Source organism: Mesoplodon bidens (genome assembly GCF_964165515.1).
Source record: "Mesoplodon bidens genome assembly, chromosome: 16".
NCBI lineage: Eukaryota > Metazoa > Chordata > Mammalia > Artiodactyla > Ziphiidae > Mesoplodon > Mesoplodon bidens.
In genome coordinates, this window is record NC_138173.1 from 19,530,500 (window position 1) to 19,556,808 (window position 26,309).

Sequence of the window (26,309 nt, forward strand, 5' to 3'; positions counted from 1 at the left end):
AATGGTATCATTACTTCTGACAGCCAGTGACTGCTGAGAACTGAGGTAGGCTTAGAGACATGAGGGTGGTTTTCTGTATGCATATGTATATGACATGTATATGTCTAAAAAGACAAATCTTTGTGGGATTCATTTTCAAATTTTATTGCAAATGCTTATATAGTTTTTAAAAATAATTTCATTGTTATTTATCATTTTTAGTAGGAAGGTAAGACCAGAGCTTTCAGCCTAGATCTGGATTTCCAGTGTAACTGCATTTTCAACACCACTGTGCTTTGATGTTATTACTTTGCCAGAGAGCAATGCATATTTTAAAAGTCCATATTAAATTTCAAATTGTTTCATGGACTGGTGTTAATTGCCATTTAATTAAGATACCTAATAGTAAGATAGTCAAAGACTTTTTTTTTTTTTTTTGCATTTATCTTGGAAATCCAGTAAAGCTGTATCAATTCTGCAAAAAGTTGTAATGAATTAAAACATTATTTCTAGAGAATGGTAGAAAATCTTGCAATCCTATTTCTCCCTGCTTAGAATGACACTGAACAGTTATTAAATTATGTGAGAGTTTCCAGTCAGGAGATTATTTCTCTGTTCATTTAAAGGTATCAGATCATGCTGGTCAATTTCCTGTTAAAATTTCCTTGTTTATGCATATATTTTTTCATTGCTGAACCTAACTATATAAAATAAACTACTTCACAGCTTCAGTGTCACCTAGTGTATTTCCTTTGGTAGACTAATTATCATGATACCTTCACCAAGAAGTGCTTATCCATACCTTTGTGGATAAAGGGATTTGCATTATCTCTATCCCTACCTCTGATCTTTGAGGATTTATGTATAATTACACAAATTTGCATCAAGCAGATAATATCACAAAACTTTACTTCATGTGCTTTAATGCAATCTAAAATAATAATAATTCATTAAAAAGTTCAGATTAATGTTTGACTTATATTTGAAAAAGAGTCTACTGTTCACTTTAGCTTTGTATACTAATATTTTTGAAGCCTCAGTTTTAAAAAAATGGTCTTCAGACAAATTCATAGTGACTAATTAACATTGGCTTTCAACTCTTGTTTAATGTCCTACAATAATAATTTTGATGCTATAAAGAGTCAGTGATTTCCAGGACATGAATTTTAAAATTATGTAAATCTGGAAAGAGTTATAAATTTACAATAGTCAAAAAATATATTTGAAAATACTTAATCCTTTGTAAGAGAGAAGCTATTCTCAATATCAAAGAGAAAGAAAGAGTCATATTACTAATGACTGTTTTTGCCTAATGTATAGGGATACAACTTCTGGTAAGCTAGCAATATTAACTCTATTAAAAACTACAATCCTGAGTGATTTGCAACTGTCATTGACTGTTATTATAATAGGATAACAAGTATTCTGATAGGAATATGAATTGTGTATGCCCACCATATTTCACAAACGATAGCAGTCAATGGAATTTTCTGTACATGTCTAGCCGCATAATTTTTGATTTTTACGAACAGTATTTTAGTGCTAAAACTACTATATGTTTCTAGGTTTACTTTTGAAAGTGCTTTGTCAAGGTTTAAGGTTTCTTATGTACACACACAGAGGAAATGATAGAGCCACTATGGTGAAATGGTCGAAAAATGTCACTGGAGACAAAGTACGTTAATAGTATTCTAAATGTTTCTTTTAGTAATAAAACTTCAGTTAAAAACTTTACTATGTTCTCAGAAGGAGCGGCTTACTTATGTAGATGGAAAATAGAGTGATTTTTATTTCTGCACACCTCAAGTACCCATTCTATAAAGAAATGGTAATTTTAAGTGTGGCTTGGCTTTAAATTAGTCCTGGGTGAATAGTTCAGAGAGAAAAAATGAAGCCGGTTAGGCCATCTTGACTTAATTTGCAATATAGAATTTAAATAGAAATGTATAGAGAGTAACCTGCATTTAAATGGGATGGGTATGAATTATTGCCAGTCTTAAAACATTATGTTGTAGCATAAAAATATACATTCCATGCTTTGTCATGTTAAATGATAGTATTTCTTACAGGACAGCTATATTTTCAGTGATTTGTATAAAAGGGATGTACTTGATTTGTATTATTATTATTTTTTAATTTATTTATTTTATTTATTTTTGGCTGCCTTTGGTCTTCATTGTTGTGCACAGGCTTTCTCTAGTTGTGGCAAGCGGGGACAACTCTTCGTTGCTGTGCGCAGGCTTCTCGTTGCAGTGGCTTCTCTTGTTGCGGACCATGGGCTCTAGGAGTGCGGGCCTCAGTAGTTGTGGCACGCGGGCTCAGCAGTTGTGTCTCGCAGGCTCTATAAAGCAGGCTCAATAGTTGTGGCGCAGGGGCCCAGTTGCTCTGCGGCATGTGGGATCTTCCCGGACCAGGGCTCGAACCCGCGTCCCCCGCACTGGCAGGTGGACTCCCAACCACTGTGCCACCAGGGAAGCCCTGATTTGTATAATTGAACTTGCCCTAAACACCAATGCTTCATTAGATTTTTCAAGTAATTACTTTTAAAATTGTCACTAACTAATATTTATTAAATATTGATAGCAAATTTTAGTTGCAGGCCCTCTGCCTCAGTTCTTATATTAAAATAATATATGTCCCTATTTTAATATTATCATAGTTAATTTGATATGCTCCACCCCCCATTTTTAATGGATTAAATAGAAGACAAGTTATGCTATAAAACAACTTATCCATAATATATACTCAACAATTGATAACTCAGAGGGACCTGAGTTATCTTCTATCTCAACTGACACATTTTACAAATAAGAAAACATAGCTTAAAGCATTTTAATGATATGTCTTAGATTTTTTTTCCAGTTTCTACACAACAGATATATAAACAGACTTTGGAAATACAGCATATTTGTGAATTTGGAAATGGTTGTATATCTTCTCTAAAAATGATCCATCTTCAATTTCGTAAGAAAAACTGACATCTAAGGTTGTAGAATTGTGTGTAAAACAAGACTAAATTGACCTTGAGTAAGGGCCTTAAGGACTCCCTTGGTGGGGTTTCTTGCTCTGGGTCTCTCACTTGTTTGCAGTGACCTGGATGTGCAAACTCACAGATCTCTTGACTGGGTTAGGAAAACTCAGACAGTGGGAGCTCCTATTGCATCTCTGTCTGTCTCTGTGTGGTCTCTCCATCTTATTTTTTTCAGCTACGTATTTAGGATAGCTGAACTCCTAATTTCTTGACTCAGGTCTTTTAAGATGTGTGTCTTTAAAAGAGAAAGAATCAGATAGAGTCTGTATTATTTCCTAACCTAGCTTGGGAAGTCTCACAGCGCCATTCTGTTTGTTGGAAGGGAATCACTATCTAGCTTAAATTGAAGTGAAGGGGAGGGAATTCAACTCCACCCTTTGTGGAAGGAGTGTTTTAAAACCATCCCAGTGGTTTCAAGGCTTTTTTTTTTTTTTTTTTTTTCCATCTAGGAATGTTTACGTTTTTCTTCTGGTTCCCGGCTGCTCTTTGACTATGAGATTGCTATGTTGCTAGATTAGAAACCTGTGGATAAGTATAGTTTCACTATGCTTATGACTAAAGTATTATATGAGAACCTGATTTCCAAGATTGAAAACAAAAATTTGATTGTCTCTTAAGGACAACTTACTTTCCAGGGAACTCTACTTGGGAACATGTTTGCTTTTGAGAGATGACCATCTCTCCAACCTTCTGAAAACAAAAGGAAATCAGCATCTTACTCATTTTCTGGGATTTCAGCCAAATTCTTTGCTTCTTACCTAATTTGTCTGGGGATATAATGACAGCAAGTTGAATTATGCCTTTGCATATTACATAATATGTAATTATAAAAATTAGGTCTAACTTAAGTAATGAATTTAATTAATAGTATGCTTGTATTTGGCGAATAAAGTGCTTACCTGATAAATATGTATTGATGTCAGTATCACAGAATCAGTCATCTTGAACATTTGATATTAATTCAAAGTGAAATTCAAGTTTTTATGAAAACCGGATACTTTTGCTGCTGTTAATTATTTTAGTGGCATGTAAATATACTTTTTTTGTGTGTGCTTTTGCTAGATAATAAAGATGCACTATAACAAAAATATACTTACCCTAATTTTGTATACATTTTACTTTTTGGCTTTGAAAGCATGATTTTATGTATTTCAGATCCACAAGTGAATGAGGAGGAATGTTTAATATAAAAAGATTATATGAAGAGTGAAGAAACTTCCCTTCCCCACACATACTTTTTTTTTTTTTGGTGCTTCTTTCTATTGTCTTGTCCATTTGGCCTATAGTCATGATTAGGTTTCTTCCATCCTTTAAAAATCAAAGAAAGTAAAATTCTCTCTAGAGCCTGGCATCAAATCTTTTTTGGCTTCTGCTCGTCTTTCTTCTTCGTTCTAAAGTACTAACCAAGTAACTCCCACTTGCCTCTCCACTTTCTCTTTCCAGTCACTTATTAACCTTCTGTGCTGTGATTTTCTGCCTAGGACAGATCTGAAATTGCTCTTAACAATGAATTAGCACCTAGCAGACCTCATCTTCCTTGACTTCTCTGTAACATTTGACCTTAATTGCCCACTCTCTTCTCCTGGAATCTCTTGTCCTGTCACTTTTATAATTTAATCCTCTTTCAGTTTTCCCTTAGCCTTTCTGATTCCATTTTCCCTAGTTCATCTTACTAACTCATTGTTTTTTCTCCCCTTCAATTTTGATAACCCCAGAATTTTCTTTTCATTTCTTTTCTCATTCTATATCATCTTCCTGAAGAAATTCATCTCTGAGTGAATAACTTCAAAATCCATATCTTCAGAGTGTATTTCTTTCCCCAGAACCCCAGTCATCTATTTCCACTTTCTACTTGACATATATACTGCATGTGTCACAGACACCTCACACATCATCCTTGAAATATGCATTGAAGTGAATAGACATACACTTCTATTACAACAATCTATTTCTCTTTCTGTTTTTCTTTCTCACAGTTTGGTAACCTCATCAGTCTTCACCCTTTTTTTTTCCCCTCACCACCTACCTTCAGTCATCCATCAACTTCTACGAATTTAAATTCCTAAACATTATTTCAGACTGTCTGCTTTTCTCCAGTCTCACTGCTATCACCTTAGGTTGTGTCCTCGTTTCCTAGTTCCAGGACTATTTTTCTACCCTCTTAACATGCCGAGAATCCTGTAATTGTGCCAATATTGAGTCCAGTTCTATCCAACTCTTTGTTTTTACCACCACACTCACTATACTGCCTGATTTTCAAATTAACAAATTGAATATTAAACCCAGGACATATGAAATTATTTCAGTAATAATTTTATAATTTTAAATATCGTTTTATGAATTATTTTTAAAATATGAATTAATATTATTGAATTTTGTACACAAAAATGCATTTATATTTTATAGGATACAGATTCATTAACCATTCATGTATTGAGCAAATGTTTATTAACCACCTTGCCATGTGGCAGACACAGATAATAGGCCGAAGATACCAGCGTGAGTTAAATAACTGCCCCCAAGCAACTCACAGTCCTATGAAAGAGACATATAGATGAATACTAACACGGCTGTGTAATAGCTGCTAAACAAAGGAGCATAACAAAGCTTTAAGAGCCCAAAGTAGGGAATAGCTTACTTCTAAGAGAACTGAAAATGTGTCAAGAATGTATTACATAAAGCTGGATTGTGAAGTAAGAGTTAGAGCCTGTCTGACAAATAATTGGGAGAAGGAAGTCTTAGGCAGAGGAAACGATTCCAGCAAAAGCAAGGAATAACATGTTTTATGACAGGGAACAGTATACACAGATTTGTTGGATGCGGTTAGAGGAATCACTTAAGCGTATTTGTGTTCACTTAAGCATATTTGTGTCCACTTAGGTAATTCTAAACACTTGTAGAGCAGAGTGGAGGGATGAGAGGTGGATGAAAGGAGATTAATTAGGAGGCTAGTGCAAAAATCTATATGAGAGATGGAGAGAACCCAGACTAAGATGCTGACTTTGCAAAGAAGAAGGGAGAAAACATAAGAACTGAGTAACACTATATTCTAAAGAAATATCCAAACTCTATATATACATTATCTCTTCGTGTCTGTATTTTGTTTTTGTTTTGAATTATAGACATGGGATATAGAACTGGAAAGATCTGCAGAATCCTGGGCTGAAACTTGTTTGTGGGAACATGGACCTGCAAGCATGCTTCCATCAATTGGACAGAATTTGGGAGCACATTGGGGAAGGTAGCTTAAAATACAACTTCTTGTTTCTGAAAACATAAGAGCTTGAAATGAAATACTTACTAATTCATCAGTGTAAGTTTTCAAAGGCTTAGTGCCTAAAAGGAAAACAAGCAGTCACACCAAGACAAATAAGAAAAAATAAATATCATACCAGAATGATCAGTAGTATTTTAAACTTATTTTTGTTTCAAGTAATTGATATATTAGTGATGTAAAGGGCAAAAGTATTTAATATTAATAAGTTACACAAAACTGCCTCTCTACCAAACTTCATCAATCTTTTTGGCAATATTTGGTTTTATGTTTTCTCCAGCCTTACTTGATCTTTGTGGTTATTTTCTTTCAAATAGATATAGGCCCCCAACATTTCACGTACAAGCATGGTATGATGAAGTCAGAGACTTTAGCTACCCATATGAACATGAATGCAACCCGTATTGTCCATTCAGATGTTCTGGTCCTGTATGTACTCATTATACACAGGTATGTTTTGGGTATATTACACTTCATTCATTTAATTTGAGTTCGTGTAAACTAACAAAGTTTTTGTGTGTGTGTGTGGGTGGGAGAACTTAGGATACTGAACATTTGCCTTCCTTATGTCATTTATATGTTTATTAAAAATATATTAATATTGATTTATGTAGAACACACATATAAATTTTTATAAACAATAAGAATAATTATCAAAAAAGTACAGGCATTTCCTTAAAAATATTATTTCAATGATTTTACATATAAAATACTTTAATATGACCCCAATGAATGCAAATGGGAAGAAATTTACCATCTTCAAATTCAGATGTCAATTTTTTTATTTTCAAAAAATAAAAATATGGTTTTATTCACCATGACATTCAATATTCACATGTGTGCAGCATTTATCATGTTTTTAAATTTTCAGTGTTTGGATTGGGTATTGGACATGTTCTAAAACTTCTAAATCAAACAACAAAAGGCAGATTTGACTAGATAAAGCTCACTACAGATCTGAGTTTCTAGAATTTCTATGACTGATTATTAGTGACTATAAAGCAAATGGTTCTGTATGCCTTTGCATGGGACAAGATTAAGATCAGTATTGGACTCCCTGATAGCCAGTGGCACAGTGAAAATGTCACATTGCCTCATTTCATTTTGAATAGTAACTGTTGGTTCTCCAGTTCACTTTTATGCATTTTCTCTCAGATATGTTGTTGTCTTACTTCATCTCAGCCTACTTTTTCTAAGCCTTTCTTTTCTCTAATGTAGGTGGTGTGGGCAACAAGTAGCAGAATAGGCTGTGCCATTAATTTGTGCCATAGCATGAACATTTGGGGGCAGATATGGCCTAAAGCTGTCTACTTGGTGTGCAATTATTCCCCAAAGTAAGTAAACAAAATACTACTTTCATATGTAAGTATTTCTTAACAACATAAAAATAACTTTATATTCTTGATTTTTTTCTTTGTTTTCAGTGTGTATTATTGAGTAAAGTGCATTGTCTTAACTGAGTTTATGTCATATGGCAACAATTATGGTTGCCTGTTGTGTAAAATTGGTGCTTAAAAGGAATATGAAAATTGAAAATATAATCTTTGTAAAGATAGGAATCATATTTTTAGGGCTTCAGTTTTATTTACTGCACTACTATATTGTGTAAATGTTTAATAATTTTGGTTTATTAGAGATGAGAAACTATAGACTGAGAAATGTATTTTCACCTATGTAAAGACCCTTCAAATAATTACATTGAAAATACTGTACAACTGAACTTAGGGTCAAGTCTGCGTCTAAAATCTGTTTTTATTAAAACAAATGGGATATAGATGAATATTCCATAGCAGAGGTTAGTGTTTTGCAGAAGTTTGGTTTTTCAGTTTTTAGCAATATATATAACGTATTATTTAGAATATTTTCAAAAGAATGAGGTAGCAGTGTATGTTTAAACTTAGTAACAATGATATATCACTTCCCATCCGTCAGATTGGCTATCATTAAAAAGAACATAAATAACAAATGTTAGTGACTATGTAGAGAAAAGGGAACCCTTGTCCACTGTTGGTGGGAATGTAAATTAGTGCAGCCACTGTGGAAAAATAGTATGGAGTTTCTCAAAAACTAAAAATAGACCACCTCTTAATGGAGTGGATTATCTTTTTAAGGGGAAACTGGTGGGGCCATGCCCCCTACAAACATGGCCGGCCCTGTTCTGCTTGCCCGCCTAGTTTTGGAGGAGGCTGTAGAGAAAATCTGTGCTACAAAGGTATGTGATATTGTGTTGTAATAGTCAGTTTGATTTATATTTTCATCCAACTTCTGCATTAATATGTGTTTGAAAGCCAAAAGCACATTTAATTATTACATGAAAAGTTTCTAGAACTCTATTTCAAATATTTAGAAGTCATTTAAAATATTTTTTTAATTTATAATATTAATAAGTCTATTACACCAACATGTATTTAAAGGAAAGTTTCATGATTTTTCCAGATAACCACTTAATTCTACTTTGAAATTATCCCAGAGTGACAAGTATATTTTCATTCTTAAAAGCTATCTTGATATAGTGTTGACTAGAATTATTTCCATAAATGTCATCATTTCTGAAGAATTTAGCAGTTTAACATAATTTATTTTAAGCACTTTAAGAGTTTTTGCCTAAATACCTATCCATGAATCTTATTGAACCATGCCCAATGAATTATACTAATTCTCTGCTTCTTACTGCAGAGTATACAATTTGTCATGCCAAAATAACAACAACAACAACAACAAAAATATATAATAGTATTATAAAACTGTTGCAAAAAATACTGTCTCAAATGTACTGGATGTCCTCAAAAATAAATATAAATATGATGTCCTTTTTGTAACACATGAAGATAAAACTTACCTGACAAAGCTTTGTGAAAGTCATGCTTTTTATTGGGCATCCAAGTGAACAAACATTTTTACACTCTTGTACTACTTTGTTCTTAATGATGACTAAATGAAGATTAATGCAGACCAAGTGTATTAGAAAATATGTGTAAATACAGCCACTTTTCAGTACTTATAAAGAGGTATCTTTTTTCCTTAATGATTGAGTGCTCACTAGCTATAATAAGTAGACAAGAAGTAAGCATATAGTTCACTGTGTAATATGAGCCATTTTTAATTCCTGAAAGCTTTTTTCATTGTGCCTGAGTCTGTTTTCCAAACCTCCTCCCTGCTTGCTCCATTGTCAATGACCACATTGTCTTGCTAAAGCTGACTTTCCTCTGAATTCCTACTTCCTTTTTCTAGATTCTGAATTCTTAGACATACATGCAAATAACCACATTTCCAAAATGTGCCCCTGTCAAGCCCTTAATACAAGCCAACCTGGAAAAAATATTACATTCAAAGTTTGCATATTTTCCATTGTTAAGTTTAAATTTCTGCACATTGAATTTCTTTCTGCAATAGAAACCTTTCCATGGAAACTGATATTGTGGTAAATAACAAGGGCATGTCAATCCTTCTTTGTCTGAATTTCCTTTCAGGAGAATTTTAAATGTGATCCTTTTGAAAATTTTAAGTGTTATCCTCTTGAAAATATGATTTCATTTGAGAAAACAAATTCAAATTCACTAAGCCCGACTTCATTAGATCACTGTGTAGACCTCACGATGTCATTATGAAAGGTAATCACTGATACCACTTTAAAATAAAAGCAAAGTTTAGAAATGATTCCATTTAATGTTAGCATAAATGAGTCAAGGGCTCAAAGGTTTATGCCTCTGTTTTATTTATTCCAATGCAGTATGTAAGATCACCACCTTAAGCCAAAACCTGTGCCAATATACAGTACTGATTTTTCTAGTAGCTTTCAGTGTTAAACAGGCATATAAATGTGTATCATTTGTAATTTGTGCACATTTAAGATGGATTCATATTTCTTAAATCTATTCTCTCTAACAGAAGGATCAGATAGCTATTACCCTCCTCAAGAAGAAGAAACAAATGAAATTGAACGGCAGCAATCACAAGTCCATGACACCCACATCCGGACAATAGCAGATGATAGTAACAGAAACGAAGTCATAAGCACACAGCAAATGTGTAAGATCTCTGCATTATTTACATTTTGAAGTTTACATTGCTGGCATATTCAACTCTATTTTATTAATCTGAACAGTTTTAGAATGGCAAAAACTTGGCGTTAGACTGTATGGGATGAATTAGAGCAGCTGTTGCATCATCTAACTTATTATTATTTTCTAAATTTTAGCTCAAATTGTTTCTTGCGAAATAAGATTAAGAGACCAGTGCAAAGGCACAACCTGCAATAGGTAATATTTATGATTACTCTCAAAATTAACTGGCAAGATATAAAAAATATTTTCATTTTATATGGACATTCAGAGAAGCTAAATTTTGTTCCCCATTTCTTTTATTTAGATATGAATGCCCTGCTGGCTGTTTGGATAGTAAAGCTAAAGTTATTGGCAGTGTACATTATGAAATGGTAAGTATTATAAATGTCATTATTTGAGGATAGGATCCTTTCATATAATATTTTGATTTTTTAATGGGAAAAATAACAATTTATATATGTATAGCTATTTTGTTCAGAATTGTTTAAAGTCATACATAGTAACGAGTTGTATCCTATTCAGAATTCTTATCATTTTAACATCCTTTTGTCCCTTCCTTTTCTCCCAGCAATCCAGCATCTGTAGAGCTGCAATTCATTATGGTATAATAGACAATGATGGTGGTTGGGTGGATATCACTAGACAAGGAAGAAAACATTATTTTATCAAATCCAATAGAAATGGTGTTCAAACAATTGGGTAAGTACCTAAATAATCTTTTGGACCAGAGATTTTAAGTTGTAACAATAAGTTACATTCATTTAGAGCAAAGCATAGAAGAATTTAGTTTATAAAGAGAGAAGGTAATTTTCGAGGTTCATTTCAACTACATAATTTCCATGGGCAAAAAGAAGGAAAAGTATCTGAATTCAAAGTTGAACCCTTTTGCTTATAAAGATCATGCTAAAACTCTAAATTTTCTACTTTCATTAAGAATGTACAAATTTATAGTTTTTCCCATTGTGAAGCAATACATTTTTCAGCTATGATAAAAAGTGCCTGAGAAGGCTAATTGATTTGCATATTCTTCCTGCCCTGTTTGGGAGAATTATTTATTTCATGCAGCAGTAACTTTGTTAATAAGATAGATTACTAGGTAAAAGAGCATTTTGCAAAGTCTCTAAATATGTAATACACTATGTCACCTTTCTTTTGTCTGTTAAAATGTAATTTGACCCAACATAAAAGCATTGATTAACTTTTGAAATGTTTGTCATATTAAATATACTAAATGTATTATTATAAAACAACATATTTTCATATATACTCTATAGAAAGTAGAAAAATGTAGGCTTTTGAAATATCTTTGTAGTTTCTCTTTCTCCTATGTAAAATAATAGACATTATTGAACCTCATAATGGAATGCCTTTTCTTAGGAAATATGATAGTCTCCCTTCCTTTGTAACTGAACAATTGCATGAAACTCCACAGTATAGATTCATAATAATAAGAAAGAATTTGTTAAGAATCCTTGTAAATAGGTGGAATGATGCCGTCTGTATACAATTTTATTCAAAGGCCTGATGTGTGATTTTTAACCGTTAGTGATTAATCTCTTAAGTAAAAGCTTTACAGAAACACTTATTGATTAATTTATTCACTCAGCAAATACTTACTTTAATAAATAATAAATATTAGTTTTTAGCTTTGGTAAGCCAAACATTGGGTGTTGCATTAAAGAACATTTATTTCCTATTATTTACCTTTTTCTTTTAACTTGTTTTTTAAATTGTTTATTATATAAACTCTCTTGAAATGTGTGTGTGTCATATTAAAGTACCATCACAAATAAGCATTACCTTTTGCAATAGATGTTTTTTTATGAAAGCCTGGTTATAGATAAACCAATTAAAATACCTATTCTTATATTCTTTTATATTCTTTTTAATAAAACATGAAGGAGGAATTCATTCATTTATTGTAGACATTTTACTAGATACTAGGGGGAACAAAAAAATGAATGATGCGTATTCCTTTAAGGTACTTATTATTTAGTAGTCTTTTTACACTGCCTTGTATTGACTATTTTGAAAGATTATTTTGTTTGGTTCTGTGGTAACAGGGAATGAGTACATTGAGAGTTTTAATTTTAATAGGAAACAAATAGATAGATACAAATGTGTATTATTTTATGATGTTATATATAAGTTTTTGAGATTGATAATGAAAAGAGATCTTTCTCTGATATCAAGAATGGTATTTATTTGGCTCATACTTGAAGGTAATGTGAATTTAGCATAAAACAGATGATTAATTCTTATACTGCTACATGTCTAGATATTTAAATAAGAAAGTTTAAGAAAAATAAAATATTCATAGACTTAAAAATATAAGAATTTATGTTGATGGTGATGCAAGATGTTGATGATTGAAATTTTTATGTTTTTATCTTCAGCAAGTATCAGTCTGCTAATTCCTTCACAGTCTCTAAAGTAACAGGTTAGCACTTTTTTCGTCTTATTTTCTTACCACTCTCTTGCACATTATTCTTCCTAAAGGATTTGCTTATTGTTTTGTGTTTGAATTCTTCAGTTCAGGCTGTCACTTGTGAAACGACTGTGGAACAGCTCTGTCCTTTTCATAAGCCTGCTTCACATTGCCCAAGGTACAGTTTTCTAGATTTTCTCCTTCATTTTTAACCTGTGAACAGGGGGCCTTTTACCCTGGATAACTGCTTTTGCCTGAGATTCCAGTGTCTCTAGGACTCAGAAGATGTATGATCTTGAACTGCTAGCATCAGGGAGCAATGGGCACCGCAAACCGCACGCACTCTAGGCACTCCTAGCGTACTTTCTCCAAAAAATGTGGGTTTTTTTTTTTTTTGTCTCTACGAAAATCTTTATTTTAGCATTTAAAAGAAAGAATCACATGTTCATTCCCCTACAGCTGTATGAAGCTTGGCCACCCAGTAAGTTACAAGTTACACACGTCAGGCACTTGTCTGGTCATTGCATGACTCTTTAATGGATTACATCAGGGCCAAGCAGCCCCTTTCCCTATGATTAGATGTAAAGGCAGGTACTGTTAAAATGTGTCAGCATTTTTATTCAAAGCATAAGGGAAGTTGTAGATGAAGGAATGTTTACTAGATCACTATCTACATTCTCACAGATATATAACAAGGTGTTAAAACCAGAGACTAGAACTCAGACAAGCAAAAAGCTCCTGCAGTCTTTCTTTGACCTGAACTTACCTACGTAGAAATGAACTCAGTTTGAATCTACTGATCTTGGCCTTCCACAGACCAAGTGCTAAATATGGTGAAGGTAGAGCATGCACGTCATGATCCTAAGGGCGGACCAGCTGGTTTTATCGCCATAGGGTGGGCAGTGAATGCGCAGCAGTTCTCAAATGCAAAAATAAAATTTTATAGTCAATGGGGACACCCTTCCTCCTACAGAAGACATCTTTTATAAAAATCAACCCTTTAATTCAAAGTTATAAAAACTTATTCATTTATTACTTATATTTAAGTGGTTCTGGTTTAGGTGCTAAAGTGTACTGTGTTATACAAATTTTAGGAACATGAAATTTAAATAAGAAATGTAGGGCTTCCCTGGTGACGCAGGGATTGAGAGTCCGCCTGCCGATTCAGGGGACACGGGTTCGTGCCCCGGTCTGGGAAGATCCCACATGCCACGGAGCGGCTGGGCCCGTGAGCCATGGCCGCTGAGCCTGTGCGTCCGGAGCCTGAGCTCCGCAAGGGGAGAGGCCACAACAGTGAGAGGCCCGCGTACCGCAAAAAAAAAAAAAAAAAAAAAAAAAAAAAGAAATGTAACCATTTCTTAAAAACTGTGTTGAGGAAGATCTGCTTCAATTGGTAAAGGTAGTTGCAATGAAGTTTTTTTTTTTTTTAAGAATACTTTTTGGAAAATAATTGATACTTTTATCAAACAAAGATTTTCATATAGTTTTTTTTGTTGAGACTCTGATTTACTAGGTAAAATGAATTATGTTTTTTCCAGTCTTAGCTTTGATTTCCTTTTAGTGTATGAGTGTGTGTACTTGTGTGTGTGTATTTGAATTCAGAAGAGCCAATCAATTTAAATAAGTGCCACTTGGCAGCTTCTTAAACTCTGGGAGCGAATTTTTTAAAATATCATGTGACTGACTGAACACTGATAATTGGACCCTATGTTTAAATAAAAGAACTTTTGGAAACTTTGATAAAAGGAGCTGAAGTATCAGGAAGGGAGTAGGATATCTGGAGGAAGAACATTCCATGCAGAGGGAAAGATAAACTCAAAGGCCCCGAGGATGAGATTATTCTGTATGTTTGAAGAATAACCATTAGGCCAGTGTGACGGGAGCTGGGTGAGAAAGTGAAAGAGGGGTAGGATATAATGTCAGAGAGGTAATGGGAAGACAGAATACTCAGGGCTTATTGGCTATTGTAAGGATCCTGTCACTTGTTCTGAATTAGATGGAAAGCCACTAGAATATTTGGAGCAGAGGAATGATATGATTAGACTTGTATTCTTCAGTGTAAGTGTGTGGCAAAATAGATTGGAGGGGGCAAAATCGGAAGCAGAGAGATCATAGGGGAGCCTACTGCAGTGAGCTAGGTATTGGAAGATAGAGCCCAGAGTTAACAGTGATTGAGGTGCTTAAGGATGTTCTGATTTTATTTGAGTGTACAACGAATAGAAATTGGGTTGAATATAAGGTTGAGGTAAGGAAGGGAGTTAAGGATAGAATAAATGTTTTTTTTTTGGCCTGAGCACCTGAATAATGGAGTTGACATTTATTGTAGGAAGCCTACAGAAAAAAGATATTTGCAGACTGGATGAGAAGTTTAGGAATTTGGTTTCAAACATGCTAAATTTGAGATATTTATTAGGTCTACGTGGAGAGATTCAGTAAGCAGTAGGACATACAAATTTAGAATTAAGAGAAGAGGTCCCAACTAGAGATATAAATTTGGAAATCAATAGTTTGTAGATGATAATCAAAGCTATGGAATTTTATGAGATACCAAAGATGTGAACATAGAGAAAAGAAACTATGAGATGTCTGTGGCAGACAATGATTCAGTTTTTCCAAGTTATATGTTTACTAAATTCTGCAGTCATATTGGGTAACAAATTCCCAGGTACTGAGAGAGAGATACTTCCTGATGTTTCTTTCTGCTTTGGATCCCCAAATTAGAAAGCTTCCTGGCCAGGCTTTTTTTTTTTTTTTTTAAGAAAAAGAAAGAGCAAAGAAACACATCTGTGCCAAAAGCTGGAAGTAGGTAAAGTAAGCAGAACCAATTGTGCTTACTGCCGGGATTGTACAATTGACCTATTTCAGAAGGCAAAAATGTGTATATATACACTGGAATGCTACTCAATCATAAAAAAGAATGAAATTTTGCCATTTGCAACAACATGGATGGACTTGGAAGGCATTATGCTAAGTGAAATAAGATAGAGTAACACAAATACTTTATGATATCACTTATATATGGAACCTAAAAAAGAAATACAACAAACTAGTGAATATAACAAGAAAGAAACAGGCTCACAGGTACAGAGAACAAACTGGTGGTTACCAGTGGGGAGGGGGAAGTGAGGAGGTACAATATAGGGGTAGAGGATTGAGAGGTACAAACTATTAGGTATAAAATAAGCTGCAAGGATATATTGTAAAACACAGAATATATCCAATATTTTATACTAAGTATAAATGGAGTATAACCTTTAAAAACTGTGAATCACCATATTGTATACCTGTAACTTATATAATATTGTACATCAGCTATACTTCAATAAAAAATAATGAGTAGGATTTAGAATGCTGAGTTTACTTTTGTGTATGCACGTCTATGATCTTACTAATAAGAAAGACTGAAATAACCAGCTACTTAATATTTGTAAGTATATATTTATTTTTTAGAGTATACTGTCCTCGGAACTGTATGCAGGCAAATCCACATTATGCTCGTGTAATTGGAACTCGAATTTATTCTGATGTAAGTATCCTAATTTATGCAGCTCTCAGTATCTATCTATATGCATGCACACGTGTTTAAATGTATATATGTACATTTATATACAGAAAAAGGAACAGATTCTGTGTTGATATACATATTCTCAGAAAGGTCAATCATCAGTAACACTAAAAACTAAATATCTATATGCAAATATGCATGCATAATCATTTATCTTGACTAAGTTTTTCTTCATATTCTATCTATATCTCTTATATCAGATACTAAGTGAAATAGCTTGGATGCATCCTTGGGAAGGAAAAGGCATTTTACTTTTCTTTAACCTTCCTTTTGGTTCTTCAGTACTTGAAGTATAAACTGGATAATTAAGAGTTTGTCGTTGAGAGTCCGCCTGCCGATGCAGGGGATACGGGTTCGTGCCCCGGTCTGGGAGGATCCCATATGCCGCGGAGCGGCTGGGCCCGTGAGCCATGGCCGCTGGGCCTGCGCGTCCGGAGCCTGTGCTCCGCAGCGGGAGAGGCCACAACAGTGAGAGGCCCGCATACCGCAAAAAGAAAAAAAAAAAAAAAAAAAGTTTGTCAAATGTATGAACAATATCTCCACTGCCAAATGGGCATTTAGCAAGTAGCATAGAATCAAAAACAGGTAGTCATTAAAATACATACAAAAGGAAACCAGTTGAGGGTGTATTGTAATGGATGCCAGGACTGGGGTTGGACCAGGAAGATTAGCTGTGATGGCTTCAGGGCCGATAAGTGCTTTCTGATCCAGGTTTCAAGTGTGGGTTGGTAAAGAGGATTAGCGCACATTTTAAGTGGAGTGAATGGCACCTACAAAGACATGGAGATGAAGTGAGAGCAAGTGAGCTGAAAGTGGGCGTGACTTGTAGGTTTGCTTGTATCTGAGCTGGTGAGATTTGAAGCTAAAAGGGGCTGCAGCCAACTTAGTGTGAGGGATGGAGGGAGGAATCCGGCTCTTGAAACATGTAATTGGAGAGTCTAAATACATGCTGATAAGTTTAGATTTTATGTGGCAGACATTTGGAAACCACTACCAATATCTAATCCAAAGAGTTCCAAAAGAAATTTAAGAAATATATTCTTGATGTACTTATTCAGTAGAATAGTATGGAAATACAATTGTGAAGAGTCCTGAAATGTGAGTATTACCACCACTTGGTGAATTCATTTCAGGTTCAGGTTTTTTTTTTTTTTTTTTTTTTTTCAGTTCAGCTTTACCGTTAAAATTATTCTCCAAATCTAAGTCTCTCTCCTAGCTCCAGGTTTGCAGTATCTTATCTGCAATTTCAATGTCCTGGGTTGGTATCTTAATTTGGTAGTCCTCACAATTTGTGCTTATCTTCTTGTCTCTGAAAACATGCTTTTCCTAATTTTTCTGTGAACATCATGGTCATTCTTTACCTTCTGAATAATTGCCACTTTCTCTGTGAAGTGTATTGCTGGTTCTCCTAACCCAAGTATGGTGTTGCTTTTCTTTTTTTTTTTTTTATAAATTTATTTATTTTAAAAAATGTTTTGTCTGCATTGGGTCTTTGTTGCTGTGCGCGGGCTTTCTCTTGTTGTGGCGAGCGGGGGCTACTCTTTGTTGCGGTGCACGGGCTTCTCATTGCAGTGGCTCCTCTTGTTGTGGAGCGTGGGCTCTAGGCACGCGGGCTTCAGTGGTTGTGGCATGTGGGGTCAGTAGTTGTGGCTTACGGGCTCTAGAGCTCAGGCTCAGTAGTTGTGGTGCACAGGCTTAGTTGCTCCGCGGCATGTGGGATCTTCCCAGACCAGGGCTCGAACCCGTGTCCCCTGCATTAGCAGGCGGATTCTTAACCATTGGACCACCAGGGAAGCCCGGTGTTGCTTTTCTTTAACCTTATTACTTTGTTTTTTCCTTTTATTTATCACTTAACTGATTCTGTTAGGCATTATGATTGTTTCCCCACCTCTTTTATTAATTTTTAAGTTTCTTGAAGGCAGCAGCTGGGCAAATTATGCACTATTTTTTCATCAGCAATTTTACATGTGCCAAGCTGTGAACAAGACAGGCCTAGTTCCTGCTTTAACAGAACTTAGAGCACGTAATGATATAAGACATTTGGCAAACACCTTGAAACATAAATGTTTGTTTAAAAAAATTAATAAATATATATGAATGAGGAAATCTAGAATCATCAGAGATTTCCAAAGAAATCATTCTTCCCAGGTTGTTCCTTTAAGTAAAAAAAACTTTTAATTTTACTCATGTCTGGTGAAAATCTTTCAAGATAATCCTATACACTTCTGTACCTATAAGCCATCTCTTTGCTAGAGTTCAGGTTTTTATTAGGACTTATATCCTGAGATCATTTTATCTTTCTATCTCAGGGAAATGGGGTAAGAAATTTTGTATTACTATGTAGAACAAGTTGGAAATATATATTTTTATGTGCTAAGTAAAGAATCAGAGATTCAGCCATTAATTTCACAATCTTCCCATCCCTTACAAAATACATTATCTATTTAAATACAAGATATGGAAAGATGAGAAACAATCTATCAATCTCCCTCTCTCCCCCATCTTTCTCTCTTTCTCTCTTTCCATTTATAGAGTTACAACTTGTACATTCTATTGCTTTGAGCTTTTATTTCTCATTTATGACAGATGAAATTAATTTCTGCATTCATTAAAAATGTTCCACTGTTTTCACAGATATAGTTTTTTCTTTTCATGGTATATTAGTTCTTATAAAGTGCGGTAGGAAAAGAAAATCTCTTCTGACCTTTGAACTCAAATCGTAATGCCTGCTGACTGCATAGTTATGGGCAAAACAATAGTTTCAAACCATATTAAGTGCTTGGATTTAGTGAATGTTATATCTAAGCACTTTTATTATCTTGGGAAAAATGCTGATGATAACCTTTTAACAGAACAGGATAAATACTGAAAAGTGTACAGTTATTTTTAATTCCATCTGTTATGAACCATATCAGACACAAATATTAATTCAGTGAGGGACTTTAAATGGTGAATAAAATGTGTCCTCAGAGTAAGGATATGGGGTTTTGGATGTATGGTATTTTGTGATATAGCAAAAACATGAAAAGTATTAGACAGCTTGGCATTCGGTCTCTCTGATCTAATAAATACTGACTGATGCCACAGAGTTCAGAGCACAGTAATAAAGCAAGGTCATGTAAGATGCACATGCTGATGTGAACTTTAAAAAGCACATTAAGTCACTCACATGTGCATAGAGATAAGAAAAGAATACACCAGTGGGTTCAGAAAAGACCCATCGGGATATGGGGTAGATTGCTTTATTCTGAAACAGTTCAAGCGTTTCATTTTGTAGGATTTTGTCAGGCTATACTCAGCTATTGACAAATTTTGGTCGAACATTTGGATGAAAGCAATTGTCAAAATCTACAGAAGACTTTAATTGGCCAAAAGGAAAGCGTTGACTTCTAGAACTCAGCCGTGTTAAAAAAATGGGAAGTGTTTGTTAGACCTGAAACAATTTTCTCCTTTATAGGAATTCCATTCAATTCAGATTATATAACTGGTACAATGCAAAAATAGAACTTTCTTAGTACCTCATGTCAGACCATTCAAATCAGAGTGATGTACATTGCAAATCTACGTAGAAGCGATGACTATTCTTCATCTTTTTTTCTTCTTGGGCTTATTCTTTTGGGCAAGTTTTCTCTACATAGGTTATATTATCTAATAGGAAAAACCTCCTCATTTAATGTATGCCTGTATTTTGGAAAAGGGACTGTAGAGATATACAGAACTATGTTTGAGTTGCTCAAAGTCAAAACTGAATGTAAATGAGGTCCAGATAATCCCCCCTGTGAACGTTGGGTCAGTTGGGTCAGAGTGACCCGAGTAGGAACTAGCAAAGGCTGAAATTTAAGAGTGATAAGTAGGCCCTTGAAGAGATAAAAGGAGCTAATTTGCATTTTATTGCTTGGACAGTAGTAAAAGCTTGCTGTTTGGACAGATTAGCTGGTGAAAGGATCTTATCCTTGCAGCCACCCTTAAGGTCTACCTTCAGGTGCGACTTGCTTGGCTTTAACTTTGTGACTTTTAAAACATTCCTTTATGCACAAAACATCATCCTGTAACTGCTCACTGGGTATCCACATAGAGACAGATGTCAGCGACCTTGTGTCCAATAGAAGAGTAGGCTGGACAAGTTCAGCAGACGTTTTCTAATGATGGTGGTTTTTTCCTTGCTCCCTCAGCTGTCCAGTATCTGCAGAGCAGCTGTACATGCTGGCGTGGTTCAAAATCACGGGGGTTATGTTGACGTGATGCCTGTGGACAAAAGAAAGACTTACACTGCTTCTTTTCAGAATGGAATCTTCTCAGAAAGGTAAATAAATTGATATATATGTTTATAAACATATATGTATTTAGATATATCATCTTTCCCATTATGCTGGCTTTACAACCAACTCTCCTTAGCATGGTTTTGAGGTTTCGTGACTGAGCCAGTGTGCTTCCTTTGCACGCTGTGTAATAGTAGGTCTTCCAGGGATGGGAGAAGCTGCAGTACCAGAGATGCCTGTCTCCTGCAGGCTTATAAAAATCAACATGAAAATCGGATTATGAGTCAGAACCACTCTTTTGTTAATTGATCTTATAATAAGGAAATTTCTTTCATCCTCTTTTGGCTTTTCTAGGTTGGTTTTTACATGTAACTCTTTCTAGGTGAGTGAGGCACTGAATATTTCTCTAATCCAGTTATCTGACAAAGTATTTGACCAAAACAATGAGTCTGATTTTCCCCGGAACCAAATTCTCTTTTTGATTGGAAGTTCGATGCCTAGTATGATGTAAATGAACTCTTTCAGGTCATCTGGTATTTGGCTTATTAGTATTATATATTTCAGTGGTTTGAGAAAATTCATGTGACTTACTTTACCAAGTAATAATAAAAGTTAAGAGAAAAAAAAACCTGTAGTGATTTTTTTAAATCATTGGTACTTGGGGAAGTAATATTAAGTCCCATGTATTTTGTATAGATACAGATAAATCCCTAACTTTTAAACATTTACTAGGTTCTTCAAAATTGCCAGTGGAGGGTTTGCACATATGGTAACGTTTCTGTAAAGGACACCAAAGGATGTGCCATGCAGGATACCTAGATTGCCTTCCACATAAGCATCTGGGTGCCATCTTCATAAAATGACAGCTTTGTATTTAGCATCTATTTTCAGATGAGACTGTATCAGGAGGCCATTGTTAAGGAGGTGGCTTCTCCACAACCTGGCTTAGCTAGCTCATATCAATGCCCTAGAGTACTAACTTACCATTTCTTAAGTCTGAAAAAATTTAAATTGTATTGCCATCATACTTAGTAATATTTTTAACATCTAAAAAAAATTTAGTGAGGAAATTTAATGGTCAAACCTGTAAGATCCTAAGAATTTCTTCACTGAAATGTAAACAAACACACAGAGCTCGCTCCCTACACCCTTCCTCCATCTCTCTCCTTCTCTCTCTCTGTCTCTCTGTCTCTCTGTCTCTCTCTCTGTCTGTCTCTCTCTCTCTCTCTCTCTCTATATATATATATATATATATAAAGTAGATGGATTTATAGAGTATGATATGCAGTTTTGTAAGCTAAACTGAGTAATGTGGCTTCATTTACCTGTCATATTTCTTAAATTTATTTTAAACCTATAAGGTAGACGATATCCTAAGAAAACTGAGAATAATAATTGTTTATGAACATCTACTATGAATTTTCCAGGTGCTGGAGGGCCCTTTAAGTATATTAACTCAGCTCTACCAGTAGCCTTACAAAGTCGGTTCTATAAACTCTAATTTACAGACATGTTAACTGAGGCTCAGAAAGGTTAAATGATATGCCCAAGGTCATATAACTAGTCAGTGTCAGAGCTCAGATTCAGAACTAGTTCTGTTAAGTTCAAAAATGTGTATTTTTCTGGTGTATCACTGTGTAAAAAGACACTTTCCAGGGCACTTTGTCAGTTTGTTTCCTACAAATAAAAATGGCTTTCAATTAGCCGTCTGCTTGTATGAAAAACCTGGCTTGTGTATGTGTTTATTGTGTAATGTGTGTGCACACTTGTGACATTCTCATCTCTTCTTCTAAAATTCTCCCCTTTCTTTTCTTACACATGAATAAATAGTAAAAGAAATTGCACTTTGTCTCTCTCTTAGCATTTGTGTTTATCTCTAAAAGCTTTTTTGTATTATTAAGAAAATAATACTTTATGCAAAAATATGGACTTCAAAAGTTTACATTTGATTAGAATAAATAATGATTAATGTCATTATCAACCAGGTTTAACTTGAGGCATTTAAGCAAAACATACCTTGATTAATATTGTCAAATAAAATATAAATGATTTAATAAAGAGTAAAAGGAATGATTTTGCATTGCTTTAAAGTTCTGTTTTAAAATACTTCTGAAATGAGATTGAGTGCTTTGTGTGTGTGTGTGTGTGTGTGTGTGTGTGTGTATGTTTCCTGTTCAGTGAAGAAATACTTAGGACCTTCCAGATTTGACCATTAAATTTCCTCACTAAGATTTTTTTGAAACCACAGATGTTAAAATATTAATAAGTATGCTAGCTATATAATTTAAATTTTGTCAGACTTAAGGAATAATAAGTTAGTATTCCAGAGTATCTCTTAAGTATCTCCCTCTCTTTAACTTGTAGTTAGCTTTTAACCATGACGGTCAGTTGTAAACCTGTATCTTAGTACTTCCCCAGTAAAATGGCATAAGAGCCACTTAACTCTACTTTATTGGAGCTAAAGGTGGTAATATATGTAAACATGACCTGGAATCTATAATGTTCTATATAAAGTACTATTATTACCACTCTGCACCTTAAATTTTTTTAGTAAACTTGTGTACAACCAAGATTTTAAGAATTATGTCATCCTCACTCAAGCTTTCCAATAACTATAAATTATAGTAGTCTAAGAAAGTTGACCATCTGGATTCATAAAGCTGCTTTCTTGACTGTCATAAGAAAGCATGATTTGTTTGAAGGATTATATATGGAGATGACATCAATACACTTTGTGTATTTTTTGCAGTTTACAGAATCCTCCAGGAGGAAAGGCATTCAGAGTATTTGCTGTTGTGTGAAATGGAACACTTGGAGGAGGAACACTATTCCAAATGCCATATTTCTGAAGTTTGTATAAAACTGTAACATTACTGTACAGAAGATATCAACTATTTTCAACCCCTCATGAGTGTCAAATGCATATAAATTGTGATAGACTACGTCTATAAAACTAAACATGGGACATTATTAGTTTAGGGAAAAGTAATGAATATGTAATGGTTTTAGAAATCCTGTGTTAAATATTGCTATATTTTCTTAGCAGTTATTTCTACAGTATTACGTAGTCATAATTGTTCTACATTTCATATGTTATATGGTGCTTTGTATATGCCACTAGTAAAATGAAACTAAACATTGAATGTGAATGTTACTCAGAAAATCATCTGGTGCATTTAAAAACAATAATAAAAATAGTAACTCTAAAAATGAAAAAAACACATACTGCATTTTCCCAAGTTCAATGCTATGGTTACCTACTCCATATAATATCAAGTTATTTTCCACATAATACCTGTATAGTTTTTCTCTTTTATTAAGTTTAGGCATATAGAATATTAAGTCCTGATATTGCACTTATTTTGTATAAAATAATTCCTTAATATCCAAGTGAATCTGTTAAAATGTTTGATTTCTTGGGAACGGTCTTAATAATAAATGGAATTACATCAGAGTAGTGGTACGAAAACATTTCTAGTGATCATATAATAAATATAGGATTAAGCATGGGCAACCAGAGCTTTCTATGTATTGTTGAAACAGAGGTCACACATTTATATTGTATCCTGGCAAATACTCCTGCGGGCCAGGAAGTATAATAGCAAAAAGTTTAACAAACATGAACTGATGTATTGCATCACCATTGCCACTGGTTTTCTTAATGGTAAATGGCCTTGTGTATAAATGTTGCCATATTATGGTATCTATAATGGTGATATATTTGTTTGTATGAAAAATGTATTGTGCTTTAAGACTAAAAAACTGTAAAATGTTAATTTTGGTAATTTTTTTTGTGCTGGTGAATTTACTCTTTCCTTGTAAACATATTAAAATTAATCATGTTTCAGAGTATTTTTTTAGTCCCCTTTGTATCCTTATTTTGATTTAGAAATCATTTTCAGTTAACAACGTTATTGTAATTCTTTTGAATTTGGGTTTTAACATTAATCTAAACAACACCCCTTATATAAGATGTTGCAGAGTCACCCTGATTATTTAGTTATTTGTTTGTGAAAGAGGAGACAGACAATCGTATATTTAGAAACATTATATTAAGGGAAATTTCAAAAAAGAGAGATTTATTTATAAACTAGAAGGAAGGAATCTGAAAGATACAAAGTGATTATGAAAAATTGGCAACAAATACTTCAAATATTTTTAGAAAGGAAATGAGTAGGTGTTTAGGAACAGATAAAAGAGAGATAAATTACAGGAGGGATCAGAGAAAGCAAGAGATCTGGATCATACCAAAACAGGAAAGAAAAGAGGGGCTCACATAAACAGCTGCTGGAGAGGCAAATGGTGAAGAAACTAACATCATGGTCAGTTATCAAGTATTGGCTGGAAATTGGTTCAAAATGTAGGTAATCAAAAAGTAACCATTTATATATTAAAAATGTCAGAACTTAAAGCAAATTTTGTGGGATCATATTTTTTTCCAAAAGACACATACACCTTCTTAAATACTGTGACTGAAATGTAAACACATATAGTGAGATTCATCTTCTGTTCCTCACTCCTCCCCCGCGAATAGGGACGCCCCATTAATTCTGTCAGTATAAGGATTGTTATATTTGTCTCTCGTTTAGCTATTCATCATCAGTGTTCTGTACTATTGCCATGTCTCCAAGTGGAGCCTTTTCATTTTGTTCCTCTCCATTCTTTTTCAGTGCATCATTAATTTTTACTGGAATTACTCTCTTCCATAAGTCCGTTATTTAAGGAAACCAAATCATCTTATAAAAGCATTTAAGACCCTCCATAGTCTTGCTCCATATTGCTTATCTCTGCTGTTCTACAGGGTGTGGCCTGGAGTAAGTTATATAACTTTCTATGCTTCAGTTACGTCACCTGAAAAATGGGACAAATAATACCTCATAGGGATTGCTCTAAGAATTAATTGAGATATTATGTATAACCTACTTAAAAGAACATTAAACACAAAATATACGGTCAATATACATTAGTTTTTATTACTAATATCTTTATAAACATTTTTGTTGTTATTTACCACGGGGAAACTATGCATCTGTCATAATACACTACTGATCCTTCAGCATTTAACTAAATGTGAAATCCTCCAGGAATTTTTCTGCAACTCTCCTTGTAAGAATAAAATAATGCTCTCTAATATGCCTTTTTAACGTAACCATATTAATTTTTAAATTTTGCCTTATATTACATTTAGTTCTTTAAGGATAAGCTCCTGGATAATGGTAATACTCTTATCTATGTCTGTACCCCAGAGACACAGTAATTTTTATCCTCTATAAATAGTGGGTCAGTATTGTTGAATGAATAGTCCAACGATTCCTAATTTTATTCTTGATGACATAAGTAAACATTGTGCATGTGTCACAGCAGAAATAAAATATTATAGCTAATTAAAATAATTTATTGATAAACATTCTAAATGTGGACTTAACACAGAGTTCAATGCTTTTATAATAGTATCAATATTAACATCATTATTTTAGCTTTCAAAGTTTAACAGACCATATGTTAACTATTACTTTAATGTTATGCATCTAATAAAAATAATGTGGGCATTTCAAGCAAAACAGAGTAATCAAAATTTTTTCTTCCCTAAATCTGTTGATAATTTTACTTTTCTATTCAATATTGTAACTTGAAGTCTTGACTTTTCTCTAGCATTTCTACAATGTTCTTAAATATAATAAACTCATTTGAAGAACATGGTGAGCTAAG

At 33.9% G+C, this 26,309-nt stretch overlaps 1 protein-coding gene across 1 annotated transcript in view; it reads left to right on the forward strand.

Annotated features, from left to right (window-relative positions):
• The window catches only part of CRISPLD1 (cysteine rich secretory protein LCCL domain containing 1), a 44,816-nt gene extending 20,369 nt beyond the window's left edge, over positions 1-24,447 (forward strand). Inside the window, exons 3-15 of the mRNA XM_081258391.1 lie at positions 6,133-6,251; positions 6,602-6,734; positions 7,503-7,618; positions 8,396-8,496; positions 10,173-10,313; positions 10,483-10,543; positions 10,653-10,719; positions 10,917-11,047; positions 12,745-12,788; positions 12,882-12,954; positions 16,227-16,302; positions 20,514-20,644; positions 23,350-24,447. Of these exons, the coding sequence (XP_081114517.1) occupies positions 6,133-6,251; positions 6,602-6,734; positions 7,503-7,618; positions 8,396-8,496; positions 10,173-10,313; positions 10,483-10,543; positions 10,653-10,719; positions 10,917-11,047; positions 12,745-12,788; positions 12,882-12,954; positions 16,227-16,302; positions 20,514-20,644; positions 23,350-23,401 (1,245 nt within the window). The 3' untranslated portion in view covers positions 23,402-24,447. The remainder of the gene's footprint in view (positions 1-6,132; positions 6,252-6,601; positions 6,735-7,502; positions 7,619-8,395; positions 8,497-10,172; positions 10,314-10,482; positions 10,544-10,652; positions 10,720-10,916; positions 11,048-12,744; positions 12,789-12,881; positions 12,955-16,226; positions 16,303-20,513; positions 20,645-23,349) is intronic.
• The last annotated feature ends 1,862 nt before the right edge of the window (positions 24,448-26,309 follow it).